Source organism: Oryza sativa, chromosome 10 (assembly GCF_034140825.1).
Source record: "Oryza sativa Japonica Group chromosome 10, ASM3414082v1".
Taxonomy (NCBI): Eukaryota; Viridiplantae; Streptophyta; class Magnoliopsida; order Poales; family Poaceae; genus Oryza; species Oryza sativa.
In genome coordinates, this window is record NC_089044.1 from 22,332,024 (window position 1) to 22,357,499 (window position 25,476).

Consider the following 25,476-nt stretch of genomic DNA (forward strand, 5'->3'; position numbering starts at 1 on the left):
TTTGATGATGTCAGTAAAATTGTTTGGTGTTGTGTTGATCTACTACAAGATACTGTAAAAACTGTCATGTGCACAGTCATTAGTGGGGCATTGGACTACTGTGTACATGTGAAAGAGTTGGTGAGGATTTAACTAGGACCCAAGATAAATATTGAAATCGAATGTTACCACTATGTTTAGTCAGCCTAACCATGGCCCATGGGAGAAGTACACATGAAAGCACAGTTACAGTGCTTTGGAAAATCATTAGTAGCAAGTTAGCAATCAATCCAGCCTTTAGATGAGACGATCGGCCTTGTTCTTTTCAGCTTATTCACGGGATATTAAAGGGATTATTTGCTCATTGCTAACTTCGAAAAATATATTTCTCAAAAAGCATTTCTTTTACTGTATTACTGGTCAACTTAGACGGTTTGTTTTAAGCTATTTATTATGTTTATTTTAAAACTATTTAATTCATACTTAAAATTAAGTTGTAATCCCGCAACATTAATCAGCTCAACAATCTAAATCAACAGGGCCATCAGATTATCACGCCTAATTTGGATTTGCAAATTAAAACGTGGTTCAATGCCTCAAGACAGTGCTCCTCTCACTGATCAACGCCACAGGAATGTGCACGGATAGCAGCTTGATTCGTCACCCTACGATTAGGATGCTGCATGCTGCTACTACTCGTTGACCTAAACATGCTTCGTCTTAGTCTTTCGTCACACAATAATTTATCGCTTGTGTGTTAATTCTTCGAACTACTTAGCTAGCTAGAATTGTTTTAGACGCCAATTGCAACTAACATACCCATATCATTGGTATAGCTAAAAGAACAATGAAAACACATACACAATTCTCAAATTAATCAGCCATATCAATTACTGCTTTCTTAAAAAAAACAACAGTGTTATAGTTACAATTGTAGATTTTTGACAATCGAGATCAATAAAAACTTCCATTGTCTACAAACCAATATAGTTTCCTATAAAAAAAGAAGAAGAAGAGAGATCTCTTTTTTTGGGATGAAAGAAACAAAAAGATTTGATGCATGCATGGAGGTGACCACAAGAAACAGGAAAATGGCATCTGGTTCTCGTCCATTTTATTCGGACGAGACGTCTCAATTTTGAGGTGCTTCTAAGCCAGGATTTGATCAAAGCGTGCGACGTCTACTCTCTGCCTGCCTCCCTATCTATCTTAGCTGCCCTTTGTCCCGGTCAAATCTCTCATTGTGCGGCCCTAACAACGCCACACCAATCAACAAAACTGACGCAGATATCCAACTGCAGATCGATGAACTCAACTTACTTCTATCATACCTAGATTACCATGCTGACAGCCTGACAGGCCGTGTTAATCTCAGTAACAGCCACGAACCAACTTAAAAATAACTTACGAGTAAAACTTTTATATATGTATGTTATTAGTGATTTAAAAAGCGTTGTTTAAACTACAATAATGAAAGGAAAATCAGCTTTAAAATTAACTTTAAGAATTTAGATTTTAGCTGCGACAGATAAACCAAACGAGGATTCAGACATGTCGTTCTCGCTTGAGCAATCTGAATTCTGTAGTAGGAGATTGTTGCTCATTCTGAATTTTAATTTGCAGCACTGAAACTGATTGTTCAGCTGATTTAAAAACGGATGCTTTGTTTGAAGTATACTATATTTTTTTTTGCAGAGATTGGAGGAGCTAGAGGAGACATGACACATCGAACAATGAATGCCATGTGAGCCCCTGAATACTTTATTTCGCAATCCCAAACACAGACTGATGATTGATTAACAGAGACCGAAAAAAGAAAACGGATTATCGATTGATTAATCCCTGTTCTTCCCCCCATGGGGCAGTTAGCTAACCGCTCGATTAATCGTACATGGCCCTGTCGGTGCAGCTGCCAGTAGTCTGATTGCAGCAGCAATTAAATTAATTTAGTCTAATCTTTTTTTCTTCTTTGAGAACTGCAATTAGTCTAATCACCATCGAGAGTTCACACCTCCATGGCATGAGCTAATTGCTCGGAAACCAAAACTAAAAACTGATTGGATCTGGGCTGCAAATTGGGACAGCAGCAGAGAAGGCGACCCTCAACAGGAGACAAATTTTATGATTTTTGCAGTCTCGATTTGTGCCAATCGTATGTAGGACCCTCCGGCACCATGATATTTGATGTGGATGCTTGTGGAAACATCTGCATCTGATGTCGGTACTATGTTTAATCTCGTGCGATGGATGGGTTAACAACTGCAACTTGGGAGCGATTAAATTATTTGATTATCATTCAGCTGGGGTTAGTTTATATATGTTCATGTTCAGTTAAGTAAAGCTCGCTTGCAAGGTACTAAACAAACAAATTGCGTGATGATATGGTATCGGAGTAATTAAGCAGCAGACGTATCTGTCAAGAGATTTTTGGCTAGATTTGGCATGAACATGGTGCCGATTACGGTGTCCAGAGAGAGAGAGAGAGAGAGAGAGAGAGAGAGAGAGAGTAGATACTGTTGATATAGGTGGTAGAGACTAGAGATGACGGTGATGGAGATGGGAGAATTGTTATCTCGCCGACTTAGACAATAGCGACATGAAACCAATCGATTAGCAGGTGTGGTTATTAAGTGGAGGGAGAAATCGTGTTCTTCAGAAAAAGGCTTTAATCTCAATGCTGACAAGTGATTAGCGACTAATCTCAATTTCTACAAATTAAGAGCAGTACTTCTGATTACGAATTTTTTGAGGAGAACGAGAATTACACTACCCCATGATGCAAATTAAATTATTTCCCTAATCTTTCGGTATGATTTGCACACAAGTCGTTCATGATTTCCGGTTGCCGCGCGAGCGGGGGGTCCGAACCTGTCAAGAGGCGTTTGGGCCAAAAGGAGAATGGGCCGTTTCGTCAGTAAATGGCCCAGTCACTGGCCCACCACACGCGGTAGCTGCGACGAAGCCAGCACCGATTTGATGCAAAGACTGTTCAGAAATCAGAATCAGATTTAATTTACAGGGGAGAACGAGAAATCAGAATCAGATTTAATAAGACTTAATCTGTGTTTCGTTTTCCTAGCTAAAAGTTGACGACTTGTTCAGTTGTTCTTGATCTGCACAGCATGCATTACAGGGGAGAACGAGATAGGCTTGTTCTTCGACTGCGGTTATAAGATGTCCTTGATAATACGGTGATAAGAAGTGTGTGATTTCAATTTATAATTCCATGTTTGATTCTCAATAGGTTTACAATCTCTTCTTAAAAAATGTTTCAAGGGACAACTCTCCCTCCAAACCTTGTTTTTGTTTTTTTTTTTACTGCAGTAACGCTCAAACTTGGCTGCATAATTACGCAGCGATAGTTCAGTTAACTGCTCGCTTCGAATGCACTGAAAAATTGCGTGATGATACCACAGTAAGCAACGACAGTGTATGGAGAAATTCAATGGTAGCTGGCTCGAATCTACAGTGGAGAGTATGTACTGATAGGGTTGACTTATGGCAGTAGGGCTGATGCTGAAAGAGACGTCAGTGTTGTAATCTCACCGACTTCGAAAATAGCGACCTGGAATTAAACAAAACAGTGCTGCATGGTCTGCATTAATTCTGTCTCTTCCGACATGGAACCAGTCGATTAGCAGGTGTGGTTAAGGTGTGTTTAGTTTACGCTAAAATTGAAAGTTTGGTTGAAATTGGAACGACGTGGCGGAAAAGTTGAAAGTTTATACGTGTAGAAAAGTTTTGATGTGATGAAAGAATTGAAAGTTTAAAGAAAAAGTTTGAAACTAAACAAGGCCTTAGTTGAAATTAAACGTCGTGTTCTTCTGAAGCTTTAAACTTGGGTTTCAATGTTTACTAGGGATTTAATTTCAATTTCAACAAAGAGCAGTACTTGTGATTGGATTGTACGGATCTGATGCAGATTAAACTTTTTTTCTCCTAATATTCGGCATGATTTATTGATTTGCACATAAGTCATTCATGAATTTTTTTTTTGCAGATAATACCAGTGGCGGAGGGGCCAATCCCAAGAGGAGTTTGGGCCAATCGCTGGCCCGTCTCTCTCCATCAATCCTAAGAAAAGTTGCCGCCGGCGATGGCGACGACGAGCGACGGATTATGGAGCGCGGGGAGTCGCCGGTAGCTGCGACGAGGCAGCGCCGATTTCGCGCAAAGGTTGTTCAGATATTATCAGAATCAGCAGCTTCCCTGTTCAGTAAGACTGATTATCTGTCAGGTTTTCCACTTCTCCTAGCTGAATGTTCACGGCTTGTTCTTCGACTGCATTACAGACTAGAGAGCAGAATGATTTCAGGCTTGTTGTTGGACTGCATTACACTGCAACCTGGCTTTCTTAATTATGCAGTGATAGTTCGGTTAAGTAGAATTTTCATTTCAATATGTATGACACCGTTGACTTTTTGCATAACACTTGACTATTCGTCTTATTAAAAATCTAGTATAAATATGTAAAAAAAAGGTTTAGACTGTAGTTTCTTGGATGATAAAACAAATCACAACATATTTATACATTTTTTTATGGATAAGATAAATGTCCAAACTTTATACCAAGAGTCAACAGCGTCATATATTTAGGAGGAAGAGAGTAGTTGAGTTAGCTCGCTTCGAATGTACCACTAAGCAATTGAGTGACGATATCGCAGTATCTGATGAATGATATCACATTTTGGGAGATATTCAACGGTAAATGACTCTGATGCTGATATATATAGACATCAATGACTCAGGGTGCTCTTGTTATTATGTGACCGACTTGGATAATGGCGGCCTCGAATCAACCAAATAGTGGCTTTAGTTCCAAACTTTTTTGTTAGAACCCTAGCACTCGATTTCACCACGAACTCAAGAACACGATAGGTAGCTGGAACTTTGTATTTCTCTCACGATCCAACAGGATCGGAGCCGCCGCTGCCTTCACCGCCGAGTTCCAGATCGATGCCGTTTCAGACAGTACACAGTAGTTTTTAATCTCTCTCTCTCTCTCTCTCTCTCTCTCTCTCTCTCTCTCTCTCTCTCTCTCTCTCTCTCTTCAGCCATACCACAAGGTCTCAGCCCACTCTAGCCTATTACATGGCCCCTTCCGGCCCAACATATCTAGGATTAGTAATACGCTGGTGCTTCTCTCTTTCAAAGACGCCTTCTGCTCCTCCGCCTTCATCCTGTACTTCGTCAGAGTCCTTGTCGCGCCTCCTCTTGGTAACGTCAGCTTCCTTGCTTATCCTGACATTCTCCCTTCCTTGGAAACCGGCTTGCCCCCAAGCCAGTGCCTTTCTTAGTAATGCGCCTGTCTAGGAACTGCTGCGGACTCTGCCAATGGTTCCACTGAAATGGTTCGGTAGACAGAACATGAGGATTATAGCCACGAGCAACCTTGAGCTGAGAGACATGGATAACTAGGTGAATGTGGCAAGAGGGAGGTAAAGCCAGTTTATAAGCAACTAATCCCACCCGCTGCAACACTTGAAAAGGTCCAAAGTACTTGAAAGATAGTTTATGGTTTGCTCTGCGTGCTACTGAAGACTGCACATATGGTTGGAGTTTCAAGTAAACCCAGTCTCCCTCCTGGAACTCCCTGAAAGTACGATTCTTGTCGGCATAAGCTTTCATTTGTTGCTCAGCTTGATGTAAATGTTGTTGAATTAGCTGATTGATGAGATCCCTATCCTTCAACCACAAATCCAAATCTGGTATTTCACAGTCATGCATAGAGATGCCAAAGTGAGTCGGCTGGTACCTATAAATGACCTCAAAAGGTGTTTTATGCACAGAAGAGTGATAGGAAGTGTTGTACCAAAACTCAGCGAGATATAACCAATTGGCCCACTTAGTTGGAGTTACATGTATAAAGCACCTCAGAAAAATTTCCAAGCACCGATTCACCCGCTCAGTTTGACCGTCTGTTTGAGGGTGGTAAGAAGAGCTCATGTGAAGCTTAGTACCAGACTTGGTGAATAAATGTTCCCAGAGTTGACTTGTGAATACCCTATCTCTGTCAGAGATAATGACTTGAGGCATACCATGGAGCTTGTAAACATTCTTCATAAAGACAGTGGCCACAGAGAATGCAGTAAATGGATGGGTCAATGGTAAGAAATGGGCATATTTAGAGAATTTGTCTACCACCACTAGAATGCAGTTATACTTGTCAGAAGTGGGTAATCCTTCTATGAAATCCATGCTGATCACTTGCCAAGCACCCTTTGGAACAGGAAGAGGTTGCAATAGACCTGGGTATTTAACCCTCTCAGGTTTGGCCTGTTGACAGATCTGACATTGCTTCAGTTGTTGCTGAATTTGCTGCTTCATTCCCAACCAAGCAAACAGATGTTTAATCCTCCTATAAGTGACAGGAAAACCAGAGTGGCCCCCAGCAGGATTATCATGTAATTCCTTGATCAATTTCAGCTGCAGATCTGTGTTATTACCCACCCATATTCGACCCTTGTACCTAATGAGGCCTTGCTGCAGAGTATAATGCTCCCTAGCCTTCGGATTCAAAGACAATTCAGCTAAGAGCTGGGAAGAGAACTTGTCCTGCTCATAGCCCTGTATTACCTCTTGGAGCCAAGAGGGAGAACAAGAAGATACAGCCAGAATCTGAGCACTGTCACCAAGGTCTTTTCTAGACAGGGCATCAGCAGCTGAATTAGCACTGCCCTTTCTATAGACAATTCTGTACTGGAGCCCCAGGAGCTTAGTAAATGCCTTTTGCTGCCAAGGTGTATGAAGCCGTTGATCAGACAGATGAGTCAAACTGTGGTGATCAGTGAGAATCATGAATTCTTGGTGCTGTAGATAAGATCTCCAGTGTTCTACTGCCAAGAGTATTGCCATGCACTCCTTCTCATAAGTTGACAACCCTTTAGATCTTGGTCCTAGAGCTTTACTCAAGTAAGCAATTGGATGACCTTCTTGAGATAACACTGCCCCTATGCCTCCATCACTAGCATCCGTCTCCACAATGAAAGGAAAATTAAAGTTGGTAATGCTAAGACAGGAGCAGTAATGAGAGCTTGCTTGATCTGCTGAAATGCAACTTCTGTTGCAGCAGTCCATTTGAAAGGGACTCCCTTCCTTAACAACTGAGTAAGAGGTTTACAGATCAAACCAAAATCCTTAACAAACTTCCGGTAATAACCAGCCAGCCCCAGAAATCCCCTGAGCTTCTTGACAGTAGTGGGTACTGCCCAATTCTGAACATCCAAAATTTTTCTAGGTTCTGTAGACACACCATGAACCCCAATTACATGTCCCAAATATGATACTTGTTGCTGAGCAAAACTACACTTACTGATTTTGACTTGCCAGTGATCTCTTCTAAGGAGTTGTAAAACTTGTGTTAAGTGCTGGCAGTGTGACTGAAGGTCAGGACTGTATATCAGGATGTCGTCAAAAAATACCAAAGCACACTTCCTGAGCACTGAAGACAATGTGTCATTCATGGCCCCTTGAAAACTAGCAGGTGCCCCAATTAATCCAAAGGACATGACCTTGTATTCATAATGACCTAAGTGTGTCTGGAATGCAGTCTTATGTTCCTCTCCAGGTTTCATCCTAATTTGATGATATCCTGCTCGAAGGTCCAGTTTAGTGAACCATTTGGACCCTGACAATTCATCAAGAAGTTCTTCTATTATAGGCACTGGGTACTTGCTCTTGACAGTTAAGGCATTCAGGTGTCTGTAATCTACACAAAGGCGCCAGGTACCATCCTTCTTCCTCACCAAAAGAGCAGGGGAAGACCAAGCACTCTGACTTGGTTGAATTACCCCTGAGTCTAACATCTCCTTCACCTGACGTTCAATTTCATCTTTGAGTTCGGGGTTATACTTGTAGGGCCTAAGACTTACTGGTTTGGCACCTTCTATCAAGGGAATCTGATGATCACAGTACCTTTCTGGTGGTAGTTCAGATGGTTCATCAAAGACATCATGATATTCCAAGAGAATCTGCTTAATGCTATCTGGATAGGACTGCTCTTCTGTGTTTTGGTGGTCAGTGATTTTCACCATGTACATAATAGAGCCCATCTTGGCCAAACTCATCAATTGTTCCACAGATATTTCTGCATAGCTAGTAGTGCTACTGCTGATTCCCAATACTCTGAGCCACTGATTTTGGTACTGAAACTCCACCCATTTGTTAACCCAATAAATTTTCATGGGGCTATACTGCTCTAACCAATCCATTCCAAGAATTATGTCATAACCTCCCAGTGGGATAAGCTTGAAATCATTACTAAAGTTGTGCCCCTGTGTCCACCAACTACAGTTAGGAATTACCTGAGAGCACACTAACTCTCCTCCATCAGCAATTTGGACTTTCAAGGGTTTAGTCAACAATTTTACCCCAGACATAGATTTCCCAATTTTCTCATCAATAAAAGAGTGGGAGCTTCCCGAATCAATTAACATCAATAGTTCAGTCCCTTGTATCCACCCCCTAAGTCTGATGGAGTTGCGTGACTCAGTTCCATTTAACGCTTGCTGAGATATGGCCATAACAATGATATCTTCCCTTTCTGGTGAACTTTCAGTAGGTGAGTCCTCCCCTGAATCCCCCTGTAAAACTTCCAACAACTCTTGAACAACATGCAATTGTACTGCAGTTGCACACTTATGGTCTCTCCCCCATCTCTCCCCACAAGTGAAACATAAGCCTTTCGACCTCCTATACGCCTTTAATGCTGCCAGCCTATCTTCCTTTGGTCTGTTAGAATCAGCAGTTCTCCTTTCTTCAGTGTTGATTTGGTTTGGTTCTCTTGTCATAGACAGAGTTGGGGCTGTGAGCTTGCTGGATGTCTTGACATAATTGCTGCCTTCAGTCCTCTTATAAGGTGTGGGTCTACTTCCTTCCATAGCTTCTTCCTGTAACAAAGCCAGAGAACAGGCCACATCCATATCTTGGGGCCTCATCATCATAACAGATCTCCTCACCTCATCCTTAAGGCCATCAACAAATTTTGTGACAAAGTACAATGCAGGCACAGTCTGGTCATATGCCAACAGCCGATGCATTAGACAGTCGAATCGCTCTACATATTCTGAAACTGAATTGGTTTGCCTGATGTGTATATATTGTCTCACCATAGCTTCATGCCTATCTCGAGTAAATCGAGCACAGACTCTTTCACATAAATCAAACCAAGTAATGCCAATCAACTGGTTTCGCACAGATTGCAACCAAAATGCTGCGTTGCCAACAAAATTCAGCGTAGCCACCTTAACCCACTGCCCAGGAGGAATGCCGTAAACATTGAAATACACTTCACAATTAGCCTTCCACATCTGTGGATTATCCCCATTGAACTGAGGACATGTCATGGGTGGAACACTTCCAACAATAATTCCAGTACTTCCACTACCCCCTTCTGGTACTCCTGCTGATTCTACCACAAAAGGCGAAATAGAATTCAACATAGGATCTCTCATACCATGGATAAACGATGGAGTTGGTGATGGCGATGCAGCTGTTGGTTCCTCCTTGATGTCTCCCACCGCCTTCTCCGCCTTGGCCTGACGAAGCATGGCGCTCTCCAGTTGTTCCACCTTAGCACTCAAATCCCCCAGCGACGAATGCAAATCCCCAACTCGTTTCTCTACTTGAGGCAACCTCGCTTCCACCGCCGCCATGAACTCATTCAGATCTGCTCTGTTTCTTTCTTCCGCCTCAGTCCGCATCTTCTCAATATCCTCCAGGGTTTTAAGCAGCAAATCCAACATCCCTTCCTACGCCATGATTTGCGCAGCCTACTTCGTAACGTACCGTGGTTTCTCCAGGATCAAAGACTCGCAACCGCTCCGAACTCAGCCAACCCAAACGCAGCAAGGGAAGCGAGTTCCCTTTTTGCGGATTCTGCTCGAGAGCAGATTCCAATCCGCGCTTCGTGATTCTACGGCCGAGTCAAGAGGATATGGTTGGAGATGGCTCTGATACCAGATTGTTAGAACCCTAGCACTCGATTTCACCACGAACTCAAGAACACGATAGGTAGCTGGAACTTTGTATTTCTCTCACGATCCAACAGGATCGGAGCCGCCGCCGCTGCCTTGACCGCCGAGTTCCAGATCGATGCCGTTTCAGACAGTACACAGTAGTTTTTAATCTCTCTCTCTCTCTCTCCAGCTGTGCCACAAGGTCTCAGCCCACTCTACCCTATTACACGGCCCATTCCGGCCCAACATATCTAGGATTAGTAATACTCTGGCGCTTCTCTCTTTCAAAGACGCCTTCTGCTCCTCCGTCTTCTGCTCCTCCGCCTTCGTCAGAGTCCTTATCGCGCCTCCTATTGGTAACGTCAGCTTCCTTGCTTATCCTGACATTTTTCTTCAAACTTTTAACTTTTTCATCACATCCAAACTTTTCTACACACATAAACTTCTAACTTTTTCATCACATCGTTCAAATTTTAACCAAATTTTTAATTTTGACGTGAACTAAACACACACGGTGATGCATGATCTGCATCAATTCTCGGATGTCAGAGGAGATCTCCGAATTACTCGTTTTCAGATTTCGGATGAAGGCTAAACCCCGAACAAATGCAAGTGCCCAGTGGTTCGTCGGAGGTGGAATCCCCAAGGAGACATTTGGGCTAAAAAGAGACTGGGTCCACGCGGCCCCTCTCACTGTGTGTCAATCCTAGGAGGGGTCGCCGCCGGAGACGTACGGATAGCACGGACGTCGGCGAGTGCGAGGAGATTTCTTGCAGACTGTACGTTCTGAATTTTCATGTTTTCGGTGAGCGAGTGAGACTGGATCTCTGTCTCATTTTACTCAAGCTGTTCTTGGAACCGCATTACAGATTATGCAATTTGATGGGTAAAGAACCGCGCGCAACTTAGCCGCTTAATTAAATATGCAGTTAGTCAGTTAACTAATAAGTTGCTTCTGAACGTAGGAGTACTCACTAATAAGTAATAAAGTACTAATTGCATTATGATATCACAATAAGCAACAGTACTTGTCAAGAGTATATGGGACTATAGGACTAGATTCTACAGTGGAGCACGTAGGATTGACTTGTGCCATTTGCCGTGTGGTTTTCTTCAGAAATACCGTAGAGACAGATAGCACTCATGAGTCATGACCTGAATACTCCTACTCCATCCGTCCAAAAAAAAGATAAACCCTAGTTTCCGTGTCTAACATTTGATCATTCGCCTTATTTAAAAAAATTATAAAAAAAATTAAAAAGATAAGTCACGTATAAAGTATTAATCATGTTTTATCATCTAACAACAATAAAAATAATAATTATAAAAAAATTTCATATAAGACGGACAGTCAAACGTTGGCACGGAAACCCAGAGTTTGCCTTTTTTTTGGGACGGAGGGAGTAGCTGTTAGGGCACCCACAATGGTTATTTATAGGCTATCTATAAGAGATCCATGTCAGCATATTTTCCTACTTGAAAGAGATTAAATAAAGAGAGAGAGCAAAATTATCTACTAACCTAGAGATAGTCTATAGAGAAAAACGAGACAATGGATTAGAGAGCTATAGATACCCATGTAGACATACTATTGAGGTGGTTTACTATTAATCTAGTCTATTGCTGAGATGTACATGTTTTATTAGATAGATTGTGGGTGCTCTTAGTGACAGAGATGGAGGGACTGTTATCTCATGACCTACTTTAATAATGGCGACCTGGAATTAACCAAACGGAGCAGCATACTGTATATCTGAATTAATTATGGCTCGTCCAACCGCGCGTACTGTACTGTTGAGTGGAAATGTTTGTGCGCTTTCTGAAACCTATACTGATCGCTGATCCCATAATTCATGCCCTAGCTAGTTCATTTTGGCAACATTTGCAAGGTAGGAGTAGTAGCTAGCAGCTCATCACCTTAGACCCTGTTTAATTCACATTAAACTTTTCCTAAACTTCCAACTTTCCATCACATCGCATTAAATACAAAATTTTTCTACTCACATAAACTCTCAACTTTTTTTTAAAACTATTAACTTTTCTTAAACTTCTTCTCAATTTTAGGAACTAAACACAGCCTTAACAACTGAACTGAATATGTACGTGTGACTCCATCAGCAGTCACCTAGCCAGAAAGTGCAAATTTCGTCCGACAATTTCTCATATCCAGTTTTCGGATCAACCGATCAAACCAAAACGGCAACAAAAAACAAAAAAAATAAAAAATATATATCGCTGATGCGCGTGTGATGATTGCTGTGGTTTTATTCTCCGAACCCCCAAAAGAGGCGTTTGGGCCATGCAGCGACTAGGCCGTTTGGTTGACCCAATACTTGCCTTCTCCACTCGGCCCACGGGCCCACAATGCGAAGGCTGAACTGAAGCCCACCTACACTCCTGCGTCTTCCTCCTCTCCGCCGCCGCCGCCGACGAGCACAACCGCACACGAGACGACGTCACCCACAACCGCACGCGCAGATCCGAGAGGCGAGAGCGAGAGCGAGGTGGGAATGGCAGGGAGGCTGACCGCGGCGGGATCCCGCGTCCTGGGCGGCCAGGGCGCCGCTGCCCGCGCCGCGGTGTCCGCGCTCCGCCACCGCGCCGGCATGGGCCTCCCCGTCGGCAGGCACATCGTCCCCGACAAGCCCGTAAGCCGTCTCTCGCCACACCTCTCCCCCCCCCTCTCATCGACCTTGTGCTCCTCCGATTTCTCTCTCCGCCGATGCGATTTCTCCATCTAATCGATTCGATTTGCGGGGGGATTTGGGGAATTTGCAGCTGCCGACGAACGACGAGCTGGTGTGGGACAACGGCACGCCCTTCCCGGAGCCCTGCATCGACCGCCTCGCGCCGCACATCGGCAAGGTCTGATTCCCAACCCTCATGCACTGAATCACATGGATTCGTGGGGGTCTCATCTGGTTTGATTTGATGTGATGCTATTTGGTCAGTACGAGGCGCTGGCCTGGCTTTGCGGTGGGCTCGGATTCTTCGCTACTCTTGGCTTGGCTGCCACCTTGAACGACAAGGCCTCCAAGATCCCCTATGTGAGTGCCAAATACTTCATTGTGATATTTTACTTTCTGTTGGATGGACAAACAGTAGAATTGCTAGCATTTCAACAACAGTAGGAGTGAACAAAGTAATACTGTAAGGTTAGACCAAATAGCCAAGAAAACATTGCAGGGATGGGGAAAACATTAAGATGGGAAATGGCCACTGTGATTCAATCCCTGTGTCATAGTTAAACCTTTATTTCGCCCATTAGGACCTGCCGTTGTTTCTGCAAATTCCTTTCCTTCCATTTTGCTCACATGATTCTCTAGGTGGCACAGTTAATATGTCTAAATGTTATATCTAGTCATTCTCAAGTTAGAAGATTTTGCCTCCAGATAACTTCTATGAGGATTAGGCCACTAAGGGAGTATGCTGATCATCTGCATTAATTATATTATTGAATTAACAATGCACATTGAAGTTTTCTGTTGAACAATAGCTCCTTGGGTTCGATCTGTTCCTTGCTACTATATAGTATATACTGACAAGTAATTCTATATTGCTCCTAGCTATATAGTCATATAGCAAAGAGTAATTTTATATTGTTCCTACCCTCCAATTTATAGAATCAGCAAAAGAGGGAAAAAAAAGAGTTTGAAAATGATTTAATGGAATTGAGATCATTGTTGTCCATTTTCATAAAAAGAAATCATCACTAGACTAAACAATCATAGACCTAGTTGTACTGTAAGAAAATATGATGAATAGATGGCATTTTTGAAGGATGTATATTTTAAATCCTAAATGCAATCAGTCATGTGCTCTTATCCTCTTGTATCAAACAGTTACAAATATATATGGCGTATTGCCACTCTCTGTTAGCAAGCTGAATTTAGTCACCCTTATTAGCTGCCTTCAAATGTTTTTGGATGAGAGGATATTGTATGAGGTGTTATTTTATAGAATCTGTGATATTCTTAGGGAACATTTTACTCACTATGCCTAAATTTACTTCTTGATCAGGCCATGCACTCTATATTTTAGCATCTTCTGTAAATATAACTTCATTGTGTTTCCTCATATGTAAAAGCCTTGATTTATATTACTTGAATTGTACTCCCTCCGTTTCACAATGTAAGACTTTCTAGCATTACCCATATTCATATAGATGTTAATGAATATAAACACAAATATGCGTCTAAATTCATTAACATCTATATGAATATGGACAATGTTAGAAAGTCTTACATTGTGAAATGGAGGTAGTAGTATTGATTATCATGTTCTGTTGGTCTATATGTAACACTAAATATTACCTCAATGTGATCATACTAGGCACTAGTTTGAGTTGAATCATGGAGTGGGGCTGTGATAATAACTTTGTGTGGTCTTTGTAGAACTCTTTAACCCTTCAATTTTCTGACCTATTAGTCTCCTTTCTCAGCACCTATCCAATTTCGATTCTGAAAAGGGAGTTTTTTTTAGGGGAAAAAGGGAGGTGTTTGGTCTAGCTTCATAGTTCATAGAGATATCATGGTGACATGGTGTGGTAGGCTAAACTGTTGCGAACTTTGAAGCATGTAGGATTTTATTTGTACATATTATCCGTGTTCGATACTCCGTACAGGCTACACAGTCTCTTACTTTCTCTAAGTTGCTTCTCTGCCATAGATGAAATCCCCCCAAGAGTTGATTTGCTCCTTAAAAGTGTCAGCAGATAGCAGAGTTACTATACATGTTAAGCAACTTGCCTCTTCAGTGTTCCAGGTCTGTAACTTAATTGAAGAATGAAGGTTCACAAAAGAGAGGGGGCAATACTGTATTTTCAATTTATCTCCTTATATTTGCCAGAATGCTATTAGATTGTGCGATCAGTCATTAAAGTAACACTTGTTACAGTAGCAAGCCTGTTGCATATTTTGTCGCCAATGGGCAAAGAAATATGCATACTATTTCTGAGCATAGACCGGATCAAGTTAAGATAATGGTTCATCCTAATCACGACAAATGATGCCTGTCTGCTTTTGATTTGCTTTTATGAACAACTTGACTGAGGATTTTTTATATTTCTTCATGCAGACTCCAAAAGTCTACCCATTTGACAATTTGAGAGAGGAACTTGGTGATAGACCATAGAAGAAGACCCCACTTCCTCAAGTGATGTGATGGACTGAATTCTCTTGCCTTCTTTAATCAGAGAAAAAAACAGGACAATTCCAATGTTCCTGATGGTTGTCTTTGTTGTCGCTGTATTTTTATAAGTTACAATCTTGTGATTTGCTGAATCCTGCCAAGCATGGCTTTGTTCTATAATAATGCGATGAGTGTCTTTGAGCAACTATTGCACATGCTAAGGAATTGACTCTTGACGATTTAAAGTTAGAATTTTCAAGTGCCTATATTTGCCCTGTAACTTCTTACAGAATGCCCTGGAGTCTGAACCACGGTTTGCGCCATTCATCTGTTGGGCAATGTTCTATAGGTGCAACCTGGCTTTAAGCTGTAGAAATGAGACGAGTTATGGATTCTGGCATTGTTTCCAAACCAGCTCTTGGCCCTGTTTTGGGGGTGCCTATAGCAGCTTTAACTTTGAGAATAATCCCCGGTTGCTCTAAACATTCCATATTTTGACTTGCATTCTGATAATTTGTAGTTGCAGAATTTCAAAAGTTGGCAAACTCATTCCTTTTCAGATTCTCGCTAGTTTACTCACCGGTTGTTTCTCGGAATCTTGCTCCATGCATGCAGATTAAACACTGACTATTCCATATTCAGCTCAGATTCAGAATCACATATACGGTATATTACTCGAGCAACATATATTCAACACAAGATTTTTATAACGAACTTTAGCACGCAAAAGCACAAATCAACTCCGAGGTACATGTAGATGTAATGTCACTCACTCAAGCACAGGAATTAATTAACTCAACATCGGTCATCAAAGTAGTAAGCATGCGCTACACGATCACACACGACACCGAAAGCAATTAACAACAAATCAAATAAGCGAACAATAACAATAGCTGCATGAGCTGCTCATCAAGCACTAATTAATTCAGATATAATCAAATTAGCTAGCTTAATTAGCTAGTTGCTGGAGCACTGGAAGCCATTGGGGAGCTTCCTGCTGCAGCGGTTGACGAGGACGCTGAGCTGGACGTGCGGCTCGACGCCGACGAGGCCGAGCACGTTGGCGCGCAGCGCCGTGCAGAGGCACACGGCGGCGTCCACGTCGGCGAGGCCGGCGAGGAGCCCGCAGCACTGCTCGCCGGAGGACGACGGCGACGAGTTCCCCAGCAGATGGCCCAGGTTCAGCAGCCCTCCTCCTCCGCCGCCGCCGCCCAGCACGTCGGCGCACGCCGCCAGCTTCAGCGCGTCGAACGGGCACTTGGCGCCGGCGGCGCGGCGCGCCGGCGCCGGCGTCGGTTTGGCGCACCGCGATCTGCAGGCGCCGCCGTTGCAGCGGCCGCCGCATGCCTCCGACGGCGCCGCGGCGAACACGAGGAGGCTCATCAGCGCCACAATGGCGGCGACTGCAAGCTTGTTTCTACTACTGTTCTTGTGCGCCACCGCCATTGCTAATTGACACACTAGCTATAGCTCTAGCTAAGGGATGAGTTGAAGTGTTTATGTGAGAGTTCAGTGTGTGTGTTGTGTGCAGTGCACAAGCTAGCTAGTGAATTTATAGCAGGGGATTGAGCTGAGCTGAGTGAGTGAGCTAGGCATGCATTTGCTTGAGTCGGCCCGGCATTTGTTGTTCCGGCAATTACATAACAACATAATACTAGATACTGATACATTTTAGTATCACGAATCTGGATAGAAATTAGGTTGTTACTCTCTCCGTTTCAGGTTACAAGATGTTTTTGACTTTGGTTAAAGTCAAACTGCTTTAAGTTTAACCAAATTTATAGAAAAAAATAATAATATTTTCAATCCAAGATAAAATTATTATAAAATATATTTAATTATTAATATAATAAAACTAATTTGATAATATAAATATTGCTATATTTATCTATTAAATTTAAAACAGTTTGATTTTGACTAAAATCAAAAATCTTATAACCTAAAACAGAGAGAAAAACAGAGAGAGTATATTTTTGGACGGACTTAATAATTAACTAAGCTATATATCTGGGTATTCTACCTGTACTCTTAAACGATCTTGTGGTCGACAATATTGGTGCATACAGTATATCCGTGCACGAATGAAGTGGCATCGATCGATCTGTAATGTTCATGTGAAGTACACCTTCACCTTCAAGTTTGCGGTGCTTAATTAAGTAAGCTCATATGACGAGGCATGTATGTGCCGGAGACCATAGGGTCAGGGCATTATTAGATTCGGCGCCGTCGCGTCATCATTCGATGGGCAAATTAATGGGATCACTATATATGTGTGTGGCTTTGTCCGATTGGTGCGGGCACCTATGCAGCTCGATCAATGTAGAACCTAATTGTACACAAATAAATGAATTAATTCATCTTCAATCTGTGGTCTTCGCTTCTGATCTAGCGGTGGTTTGTAAAGGCGCTCCCAAGTCCCAAATGATCGTTTTAATTAATTTGGTCCAAAATTTGTGGACCACACTCAATATTCATCTGAAATTGATCCAAAGAGGGAAGGACGGTCATTGCCTCTGAAGACTGAAGTCTGAACTCTTGAGATGCAATTAATCCCGAACCAATGAGCTAGCTAGCTGATTTTTGCTGTGCCCCGTGTGATCGATGCATCTCAAGATGTAAGAGGTGTGAACTTGTGAGTTGTGATGCACCCATGACTGACTGAACCTTACCTTCATGTGCTTCACACTTCTGGAGCAGTGGAGTCGATTGAAAAATAAACTTCGATGAAAAAAACCTCAAAATCAACTTCAAATTTAAGGTTAAAAATTCAAATTTTAGCTAACAAGTATAAGCATAAGCGAAAAGATGAGATCATTCAATTTTCATGTCAGAATATCTATCTGAATTTTAAGTTTTTTTTATCATGTACTCACAAAGTCGCGAGTCACAAGCTGGGTGGAATGCCATCGAGAAGAAGTTGGAGTAGGATAAGGGGTCTGTGTAACAATGCCGGTGAACGGATGGCGGCGGAGCTCCGGCGGACGGCGGCGGATTCCAGGAAGGACGTGAGATGGGGCCGTTCTGTGCCGTCATGTCCTGCACCGTTAGATTGAAATCGTGTGGTTCAGATAAAGGAGGATGACCCCGCAGCAGATTCATGTGTGTTTGGGCCGTGCAACGAATGGGCCGGGCCCTTTAGTCGCGATGTCTGCATATGTGGGCCACAGCCCACAGCCCCAGTTTGAGCACTGCGCGCGGCTTCTGTTGTTGCGCTCCGGATCGATTCGGTTGTGGTCACAAACAGAAATTCAGAATTGATGCTTCGCCATGATATGGTCGTCAGATTCATTAGCTTGATCGATCGATCGATCTTACGTGTTCATAGATCAGAAAGAACGATCATATTAAAAATGAAAATATATTAATTGATGATGATCACAATGCATTGGTTATACAACAACAAATTACAAGTGAGTGATTCCAATGGTACAACAAATTAATGCGGATGCAACAAATTAATTAAACTAACACAAGGGGGGATAATAGCTTATTCAGGCCGGCTTACTCATGCATCATGCAACTTACCAATGGCCATTGCATGAAAACAAACTCAATTAAATATAATATAAATATGCATTAATTTTGCGCAAATGGTTTGAGCACTTTCCATGCTCAATTAATTAGCAGGTGAAGTCGGAGGGGCAGGTCTTGCCGCACTTGTTGAGGATGAGCTTGAGCTCGACGGGGACGTTGAGGTTGACGCCGAGCACGTTGGCCTTCACGGCGGTGCAGAGGCAGACGGCGGCGTCGGCGTCGGCGAGGCCGGCGAGCAGCGGGCAGCAGTCGTAGGGGCCATGGCCGACGTTCACGCCGAGCGCGCCGTTGAGCACGTTGGCGCACACCCGCAGCTTCAGCGCGTCGATCGGGCAGCGGCCATGGCCGTAGCCGCCGTAGCCGCCATGGGCGCCGCCGAACGACGGCAGTGGCACCACCACCGTCGGCGTCGGTATGACGACCGCCGGCGCGCCGCCGCCGGAGCAGTGGGGCTCGCAGCCGTGCGCCGCGACGGCGAGGAGGAGGAGGCTCAGGGCCAGGACGGGAGCGACCTTGGAAGCAGCCATGGATGCAGCTAGCGAGCTAGTGATCGATCGAACAGTGAGCTCAGCTACTCGGCTCTGCTGCTATGGCTTGTGTTGCTTTGGGTTGGTTTGCTTGGGGTGTCATGGCGTCTTGTATTTATAGCCGATCGAGCCTATAGCAAGAGTGGTTTGCATGGATGCGTTGCTACTTTCTCTCCAGACGGAGGCCCTGTTTGGCACAGCTCTAGCTTCACCAAACAATTTCAGCTGAGCTGTGTAGAGCTATCTCCAAAATGAACTAGACATGCAAAGTTGGGTTTAAGCAGCTTCATATAACTCTACTTCAGATCTAACTCTTGAAGCTAAATTTAGGAGTTGGAGCTCTACCAAATAAGCTCTTATAATACTCGTTGTTTCGGACAAAATTAAGATCGAATTTTAAAATATTTGATTATAAATAATTTATAAAATAATTTTCTTAAAAAATATGTACTCCTCTCGTCCTATAAAAACCAACTTTCAGGGATGAATATGGAGAAATGCTTGTTAAGATCTAATAAAATTATATATTTGTTAATATTTCTATATATATTATAATAGAAATAGTAATCAAAGCTATTTTTTAAGAGACCGTGTTGTTCACTGTAAGTATTATCAATCCGAAGTAAGCAGATGCAATGGTACGTGCATGTGGGGGTGTCAGATGCAGGGTACGTAGCTAGGTTGTCTCTGGGGTGCATGTGCATACATGGCCAGTTGTTCGTTAGAGTACTCAGAGAAAGAGATGTGACAAGGAATTTTCCATGAGGAATCAGACATTCAGACGTTGTTGAATTATTCCCCCATGCATGCATGTGTAAGAGGGTAATATAATCTCGATCGAGCAATCATGCAAATACTGATACATGCGTCCATGCCTCGATCGATTTATGCCGTGTCTAAGCTAGGGTTCGATGTTCATGTGGACTAATGAAAGTATGAAACCCAAAGTGTTATATATCGGTTCATCTACTTTCAAAATCTAGCTAGCTAGCACCGTGCAAATTTACGCACGGCAATCCTCTAGCTCGCCCCTTCTGGTAAAGATGGGATCATGGGAGTCCCAATTTTACCTGTGCGTACGTAAAGATTCCTTTGGGATAAAGGAGAACTGTAGAAATTATAGAGGATTACAATTCATTGAAAAATGTTCCTATATTGTCCTTACGAACAAATGAATGACTCATATAAAATCCTTTGAAATTCATATGGAATGGCTCATTTCAACAAATTTTGGAGGAAAATTAACATGAGCCTAAATCTCATGTTTTCTCTTCATCATGAGTCGTGACTCCTAATTCCTTTACTTCTCCTATGGTGTTACCAAACTTTTTTTTAAAAAAAAAAATTCAGTGGATTCATTTCCTGTAACATTTCTTTAAAAAAATCCTGTATGATTTGTTGTGGCATGCTATTCTATTTATACGTTTTTTTATCCTTGTGTTTTTGAAATCCTGCTGTGTTACACAAGGGCTGAAAAAGCGCAAAGAGCATACCATTATGCTGAATGTACAAAATGTTACACCTGACTGTGAAAGTGCAAATTGTTCAACACTAGGGCCATGCTCCGATTAATTGCTCTGGTTAAAAATTATCAGCAACATGGTATATTAGATGGTTACACCATCATATAAAATAAACTGTTGAGATCAGCTGCAGATCGAGAGGTGTTGAAAACACCCACTGCCATTGGTTGTGCCGGACCATCTATGTCGATCGACGAGTACATGCAGCATATGTGAGCTTGCAGGATGAATAATAGATAGGTGTGTGTAGCCCCAGTACCCAGCTGGTTTGCAGCACACTTTTTCTGCATGTCGTGATGTGTTGTGTACAACGCATTGACACAAGGCATTTGTTCTCCATTGCAAGCAAACTAATTAATATATATACATATGCACAGTTTGATTATTATTCCAGCTATTTTTTCGCCCCAGTGATTGCTAAACAACAAAAGAGAGTTCTGAAAAGGAGTACACTGTCCATGATATATTATTATTGTGACAGTGTTGAACAATGAACAGTTCTTTAAAGAGTCATCTTGTGTGAGTAGATGACTTGTAGATACTAACTCTACAATCTGCAAACTGCAACGACGTGAGAAGGACGACAAAGCAGAAATCATGGGCATGACAACCGGGCCTGAAGCTTTTCGATACGGTTACACGCATTGCAGCCTTTCAGGGTTTTTTTTTCTTTAATTTATATACACGTATCATATGCACGATACATATATAGTCAACATTATGAGGCCCGGCCAAAAGACAAACACGAATACAAGCATGCGAAAATGGTTCTCACGCACCGACAGGCTGAAAATTAAAGGATATATAGACCGGATAAAATCAGCCACAGTGTTGTAATAATCATGATAATTTAGTGTTATCTAATCCCTCTGTTTTAGAACGTAAGATGTTTAGCTTTTAATCTGAAGTCAAATTTATATAAGAAAAGTAGTAATTAACATGGTTTAGACCAACCAAATATATTATAAAAATATATTTAATAGTAGGTTTAATAAAATTAATTTGCTATTGTGGATGTTATTATATTTTTCTATAAATTTAGTCAAATTTCACCAAAATATCTAACATTCCGAAAGAGAGAGTACTATGCTACGGAAATACTATAAAATGCTATCCGATATAGTTTACATTTGTAAACACCATCCTAATGTCATCATGTTACCTAGATACCAGATCTGGTATATGGGTATCACGTCGGGTACTCTTGATACCGGACGGACCCGTACCTAAGGTATCTGCTAACATTAAAATGCTACTTAGGTGCCATAACCTAATACATGTGAGTATTGGTACCTACGGTATCATGCTAATATCATGGTGACATCAGCATGTAAAATATTCCATTGATTGAATGGTATACCGTTATCTAGTCACACCAAGACAGTGTTTGAATCTCCTGAAGATGTAGATGAAGATAAAAATTAAGTGCTTCACGCAAAATGAGGTGGTAATAACATGTGATTAATTGAGTTTTTAATTATTACAAACTTGAAAAATGAATCAATCTTATATTTTAGAACAACTTTAATATAGAAAGTTTTCACACAAAACACACCGTTTAGCAGTTTAAAAAGCGCGCCACTTTTATCCAGTTTTTGTTAGAGAAAATAACAGTGCCTAAGAAGCATTCATGTTCATGGCGGTGGGGAGGAAAGAAAATGCTACTCCTAGTTAATTCAAAGCTCCTTTGCATGCATATGCGTGCGCGCTGCTAGCATGTTGGTCGCAATGGCGCAGTGATTCTCCATCTTTTGCTGGACAAGAAGACGTCGTACGGATTCATGCAAGAATCGGACGGAGGCTGCAGCGGTGGACGGACGACGAACGCAAGCTCGACGGCGGCGGCGTTCCGGCGAGAAATCACCATGCGCGCGTGGCTGCTGATGGATCGAGCCAGCCATGGGCCATCCCGTCGCGCCCCGGCCCATTAACGCGGATGTGCGCGGAGAGAAGTTAGGCCCATCCAAATTTCGATCGCTTGGGTTAGCCGGATTTGGCCCCATGGGCCGCCTAATCGCATTTATTTTGTATAGGATGGGCCTTTGTGCTTCATGGTGTCATGAAGCACAAAGCGAATGTGTTAATGATGATTAGTACTACTATACTATCTTGCTGGTAATAATCGTTGTCACAACAATCTTACACCACAGATATTTCATTGATGAAGCACAAATCGGTTTTACAAAACTCGTTAACTCATTCAATTCGAATACAATACAACACAATACAAAATTGATATAAGGGAACAGAGTAAAACAACAACACATCTTATTCTGGATGACATAGCCACGGCATGCATGCAGCTAGCTAGCTAGCCATCATCGAATGAAATAGATAAGCTTAATTACGAATATTGTTTCTGCGCATTTGTCCATGTATGCAAGCTTGAGCAGCTGAGCTTAATTAGCAGGTGAAATCGGAGGGACAGATCTTGCCGCAGTTGTTGAGGATGAGGCTGAGATCGACGGGGATGTTGAGGTTGATGATCCCAAGAACGTTGGCCTTGATGGCGGTGCAGAGGCAGACGGCGGCGTCGAGGTCGGCTAGGCCGGACAGCAGCGGGCAGCAGTCGTCGGGGCCAGCTCCGATCTTGACGCCGACGAGCCCGTTGAGCACGTTGGCACACACCCTCAGCTTCAAGGCGTCGATCGGGCAGCGCCCATGGCCGTGGCCGCCGTGGTGGTGGTGCGACGGCGGCGTCGGCACCACCACCGGCGGCGTCGGGATGACCGGCGGCGCCCCTCCGGGGCAGTATGGCGCGCAGCCGTGCGCAGCGGCGGCGAAGAGGAGGATGGTCAGGGCGAGGAGGGGAGCGATCTTGGAATAAGCCATTGCTCAAGTGTGATGAAGTGATCGAGCTTAGCTAGTAGAGTTAATTAGCTAGCTAAGGCTGCTTTAATTAGCTTGTGTTTTGGATTGGGGCTGAGGCGTCTGGTATTTATAGATGAACACTGCAGCTAGTTGCATGCACGATGCATGTGCACTGGGTTTGTGTCCATGGATGGATTTGCATGCATGGGCATGGGCCGCTTGTTTTGCTAGAGATCAGATGCGACAAGGATTTTTCCGTGAAGGAAATGGCTAGCTAGATTGGTTGTTGATTAATTATTTCAGCCATGCATAGGCGTACGTGCAGAGCAGCAATTTATCAATCATGTCCAGTATCTAAGCCTAATATATTTGCGCAATATATATATATCACACAACTTCACGATCGATCTATCGACTATTGTTTTTCTTACAGTTTTATATATTTCAGCTAAGTGGCCTGTCACGTTGTTTATATACCTTATATATATACGAGTAAATATCTCAGATCAAGCGCCGAACTTGCTGATAACTAACTACAATATCTGAAATCACACATATATCAGTACATATACATATATTCAGAATATCACATATAATGGTTCATTAGCAGGTATAGGCGTATAGTTAACTGATACTTCCTCAGTTTTAGGGTATAAGACGTTTTGACTTTGGTCAAAATCAAACTGCTTTAAATTTAACCAAGTTTCTAGAAAAAATATATTTAATTATTAATTTGATGAAACTATTTTAGTGTTATAAATATTATTATATTTATTTATAAACTTAGTTAAATTTAAAACAGTTTGACATTAACCAAAGTTAAAATGTCTTGTAACCTGAAACGGAGGGAGTAGATTATTATCTGCAGCTTGATGATGAGTTTGGAGCTTAGCCCACTGGAGGATATGCGCGCGCACGGTATACGCTATACTCCACACGCACATAGTATATTCAGCTCTCTGATTAATACCCCAGTTTGTCGCTCATTTTCATGCATGCATGCATGTGGCAGTGGATGTATTCTGGCAAAGTATTACTCATTTCCAATTAAGCAACTTTGCATAATTTCCTGTTGATTTGATTTTCTCTTTAGCTGTAGCCTGTACGTATAGGTCTCTACAGAAAAAAGAAAAACAGAGTTAATTCTGAAGAAATGTACAGAGAAGCATTATGCATGGGCATATCTAAGGCATTATTAATTGAAAGATGGGAATTGAAGCTGGTATCCCGAGGAGATTACATAACAGCTTTACAGGATTATATTGTATATCCACGCAAGATATATATATATATATATATAAATAAATACGTACGACTGGCTGGACAATTTGATGAATAATGCAGGGATGCGTGGGACTAATTGCCGACTGGTCTGAAAGTCTGAACTCTGTACAACTCTGAAGTCTGAAGTGAGAACTGAAAACAAACTAGCTTATAGCTGGAAGTCGTCTGCTGTCTCTGCACCAGACGACGAACGTATAACTAGCTAGAGCTACGACCTTTATCCCCATGATATAATGAGCTGTGCTATATATGCTCATTTTCTAGGTTTGTTATATTACCAGTTTAGCTAGCTAATCGATCGGTAAAATAATTCAGTAGCTCGAATCAGTTTTAGATGAAATTAAGGCCATCTAATCGAATTAAGTATGAAAACCACGTGCATGCATTGACAAAGGATCGTACACTGGCAGGCGGCGGACGTCCGGCGACGGAGACGGCGTCGAACTACGTACGGTGGCAACGCAGCAAGGTGGGCTGTCTTCTTCTAAACGGGCCTAATCTGATTAATCATTTCAAGCATGGGCCGGCAGGAAAGGGAAGCCCACCAAAAATGCTGCGTTTGGGAATATGTTAGGCCTGCAGGCCCGGCCCAATTAGTTTTGAGGCCGGAGCAAGATCAGATCAGAATCCGAGTCGGATCTCTCATCAATTGGGATTTGTCCCCATAAAGCTCGGGACGCCGCCCACCGCCGCCGCCAATCACCGAGCGCATCGCGGCGGCCGGCGAGGGTA

At 42.6% G+C, this 25,476-nt stretch overlaps 4 protein-coding genes across 4 annotated transcripts; 1 reads left to right on the plus strand and 3 right to left on the minus strand.

Annotated features, from left to right (window-relative positions):
• Positions 1-12,366: 12,366 nt before the first annotated feature.
• Positions 12,367-15,270, plus strand: LOC4349322 (NADH dehydrogenase [ubiquinone] 1 beta subcomplex subunit 8, mitochondrial). The gene is made up of 4 exons (XM_015757462.3): positions 12,367-12,583; positions 12,714-12,800; positions 12,887-12,982; positions 15,012-15,270. The coding sequence occupies exons 1-4, from the start codon at positions 12,446-12,448 to the stop codon at positions 15,066-15,068; spliced, it is 378 nt and encodes a 125-aa protein (XP_015612948.1). The 5' UTR covers positions 12,367-12,445; the 3' UTR covers positions 15,069-15,270.
• A 526-nt stretch (positions 15,271-15,796) lies between these two features.
• On the minus strand, positions 15,797-16,616 carry LOC4349323 (putative lipid-binding protein AIR1B). The gene has a single exon (XM_015758513.3). It carries the CDS (start codon positions 16,509-16,511, stop codon positions 16,023-16,025), a length of 489 nt encoding a protein of 162 aa, XP_015613999.1. The 5' UTR covers positions 16,512-16,616; the 3' UTR covers positions 15,797-16,022.
• A 1,791-nt stretch (positions 16,617-18,407) lies between these two features.
• On the minus strand, positions 18,408-19,215 carry LOC4349324 (cortical cell-delineating protein). Its single transcript, XM_015757899.3, has one exon. It carries the CDS (start codon positions 19,124-19,126, stop codon positions 18,686-18,688), a length of 441 nt encoding a protein of 146 aa, XP_015613385.1. The 5' UTR covers positions 19,127-19,215; the 3' UTR covers positions 18,408-18,685.
• Positions 19,216-22,774: 3,559 nt separating this feature from the next.
• LOC4349325 (cortical cell-delineating protein) lies at positions 22,775-23,557 on the minus strand. Its single transcript, XM_015758283.3, has one exon. The coding sequence runs from the start codon at positions 23,479-23,481 to the stop codon at positions 23,053-23,055; it is 429 nt and encodes a 142-aa protein (XP_015613769.2). The 5' UTR covers positions 23,482-23,557; the 3' UTR covers positions 22,775-23,052.
• Positions 23,558-25,476: the final 1,919 nt, after the last annotated feature.

What these genes read in the sequence shown, in the direction of transcription:
- LOC4349322 (XM_015757462.3), top strand. Translation starts at nt 12,446, where the DNA reads ATGGCAGGGAGGCTGACCGCGGCGGGATCCCGCGTCCTGGGCGGCCAG. An exon ending in ACATCGTCCCCGACAAGCCC is followed by an intron (nt 12,584 to 12,713) that starts GTAAGCCGTCTC and finishes GGGAATTTGCAG; the next exon opens with CTGCCGACGAACGACGAGCT. An exon ending in TCGCGCCGCACATCGGCAAG is followed by an intron (nt 12,801 to 12,886) that starts GTCTGATTCCCA and finishes CTATTTGGTCAG; the next exon opens with TACGAGGCGCTGGCCTGGCT.
- LOC4349323 (XM_015758513.3), bottom strand. Translation starts at nt 16,511, where the DNA reads ATGGCGGTGGCGCACAAGAACAGTAGTAGAAACAAGCTTGCAGTCGCC.
- LOC4349324 (XM_015757899.3), bottom strand. Translation starts at nt 19,126, where the DNA reads ATGGCTGCTTCCAAGGTCGCTCCCGTCCTGGCCCTGAGCCTCCTCCTC.
- LOC4349325 (XM_015758283.3), bottom strand. Translation starts at nt 23,481, where the DNA reads ATGGCTTATTCCAAGATCGCTCCCCTCCTCGCCCTGACCATCCTCCTC.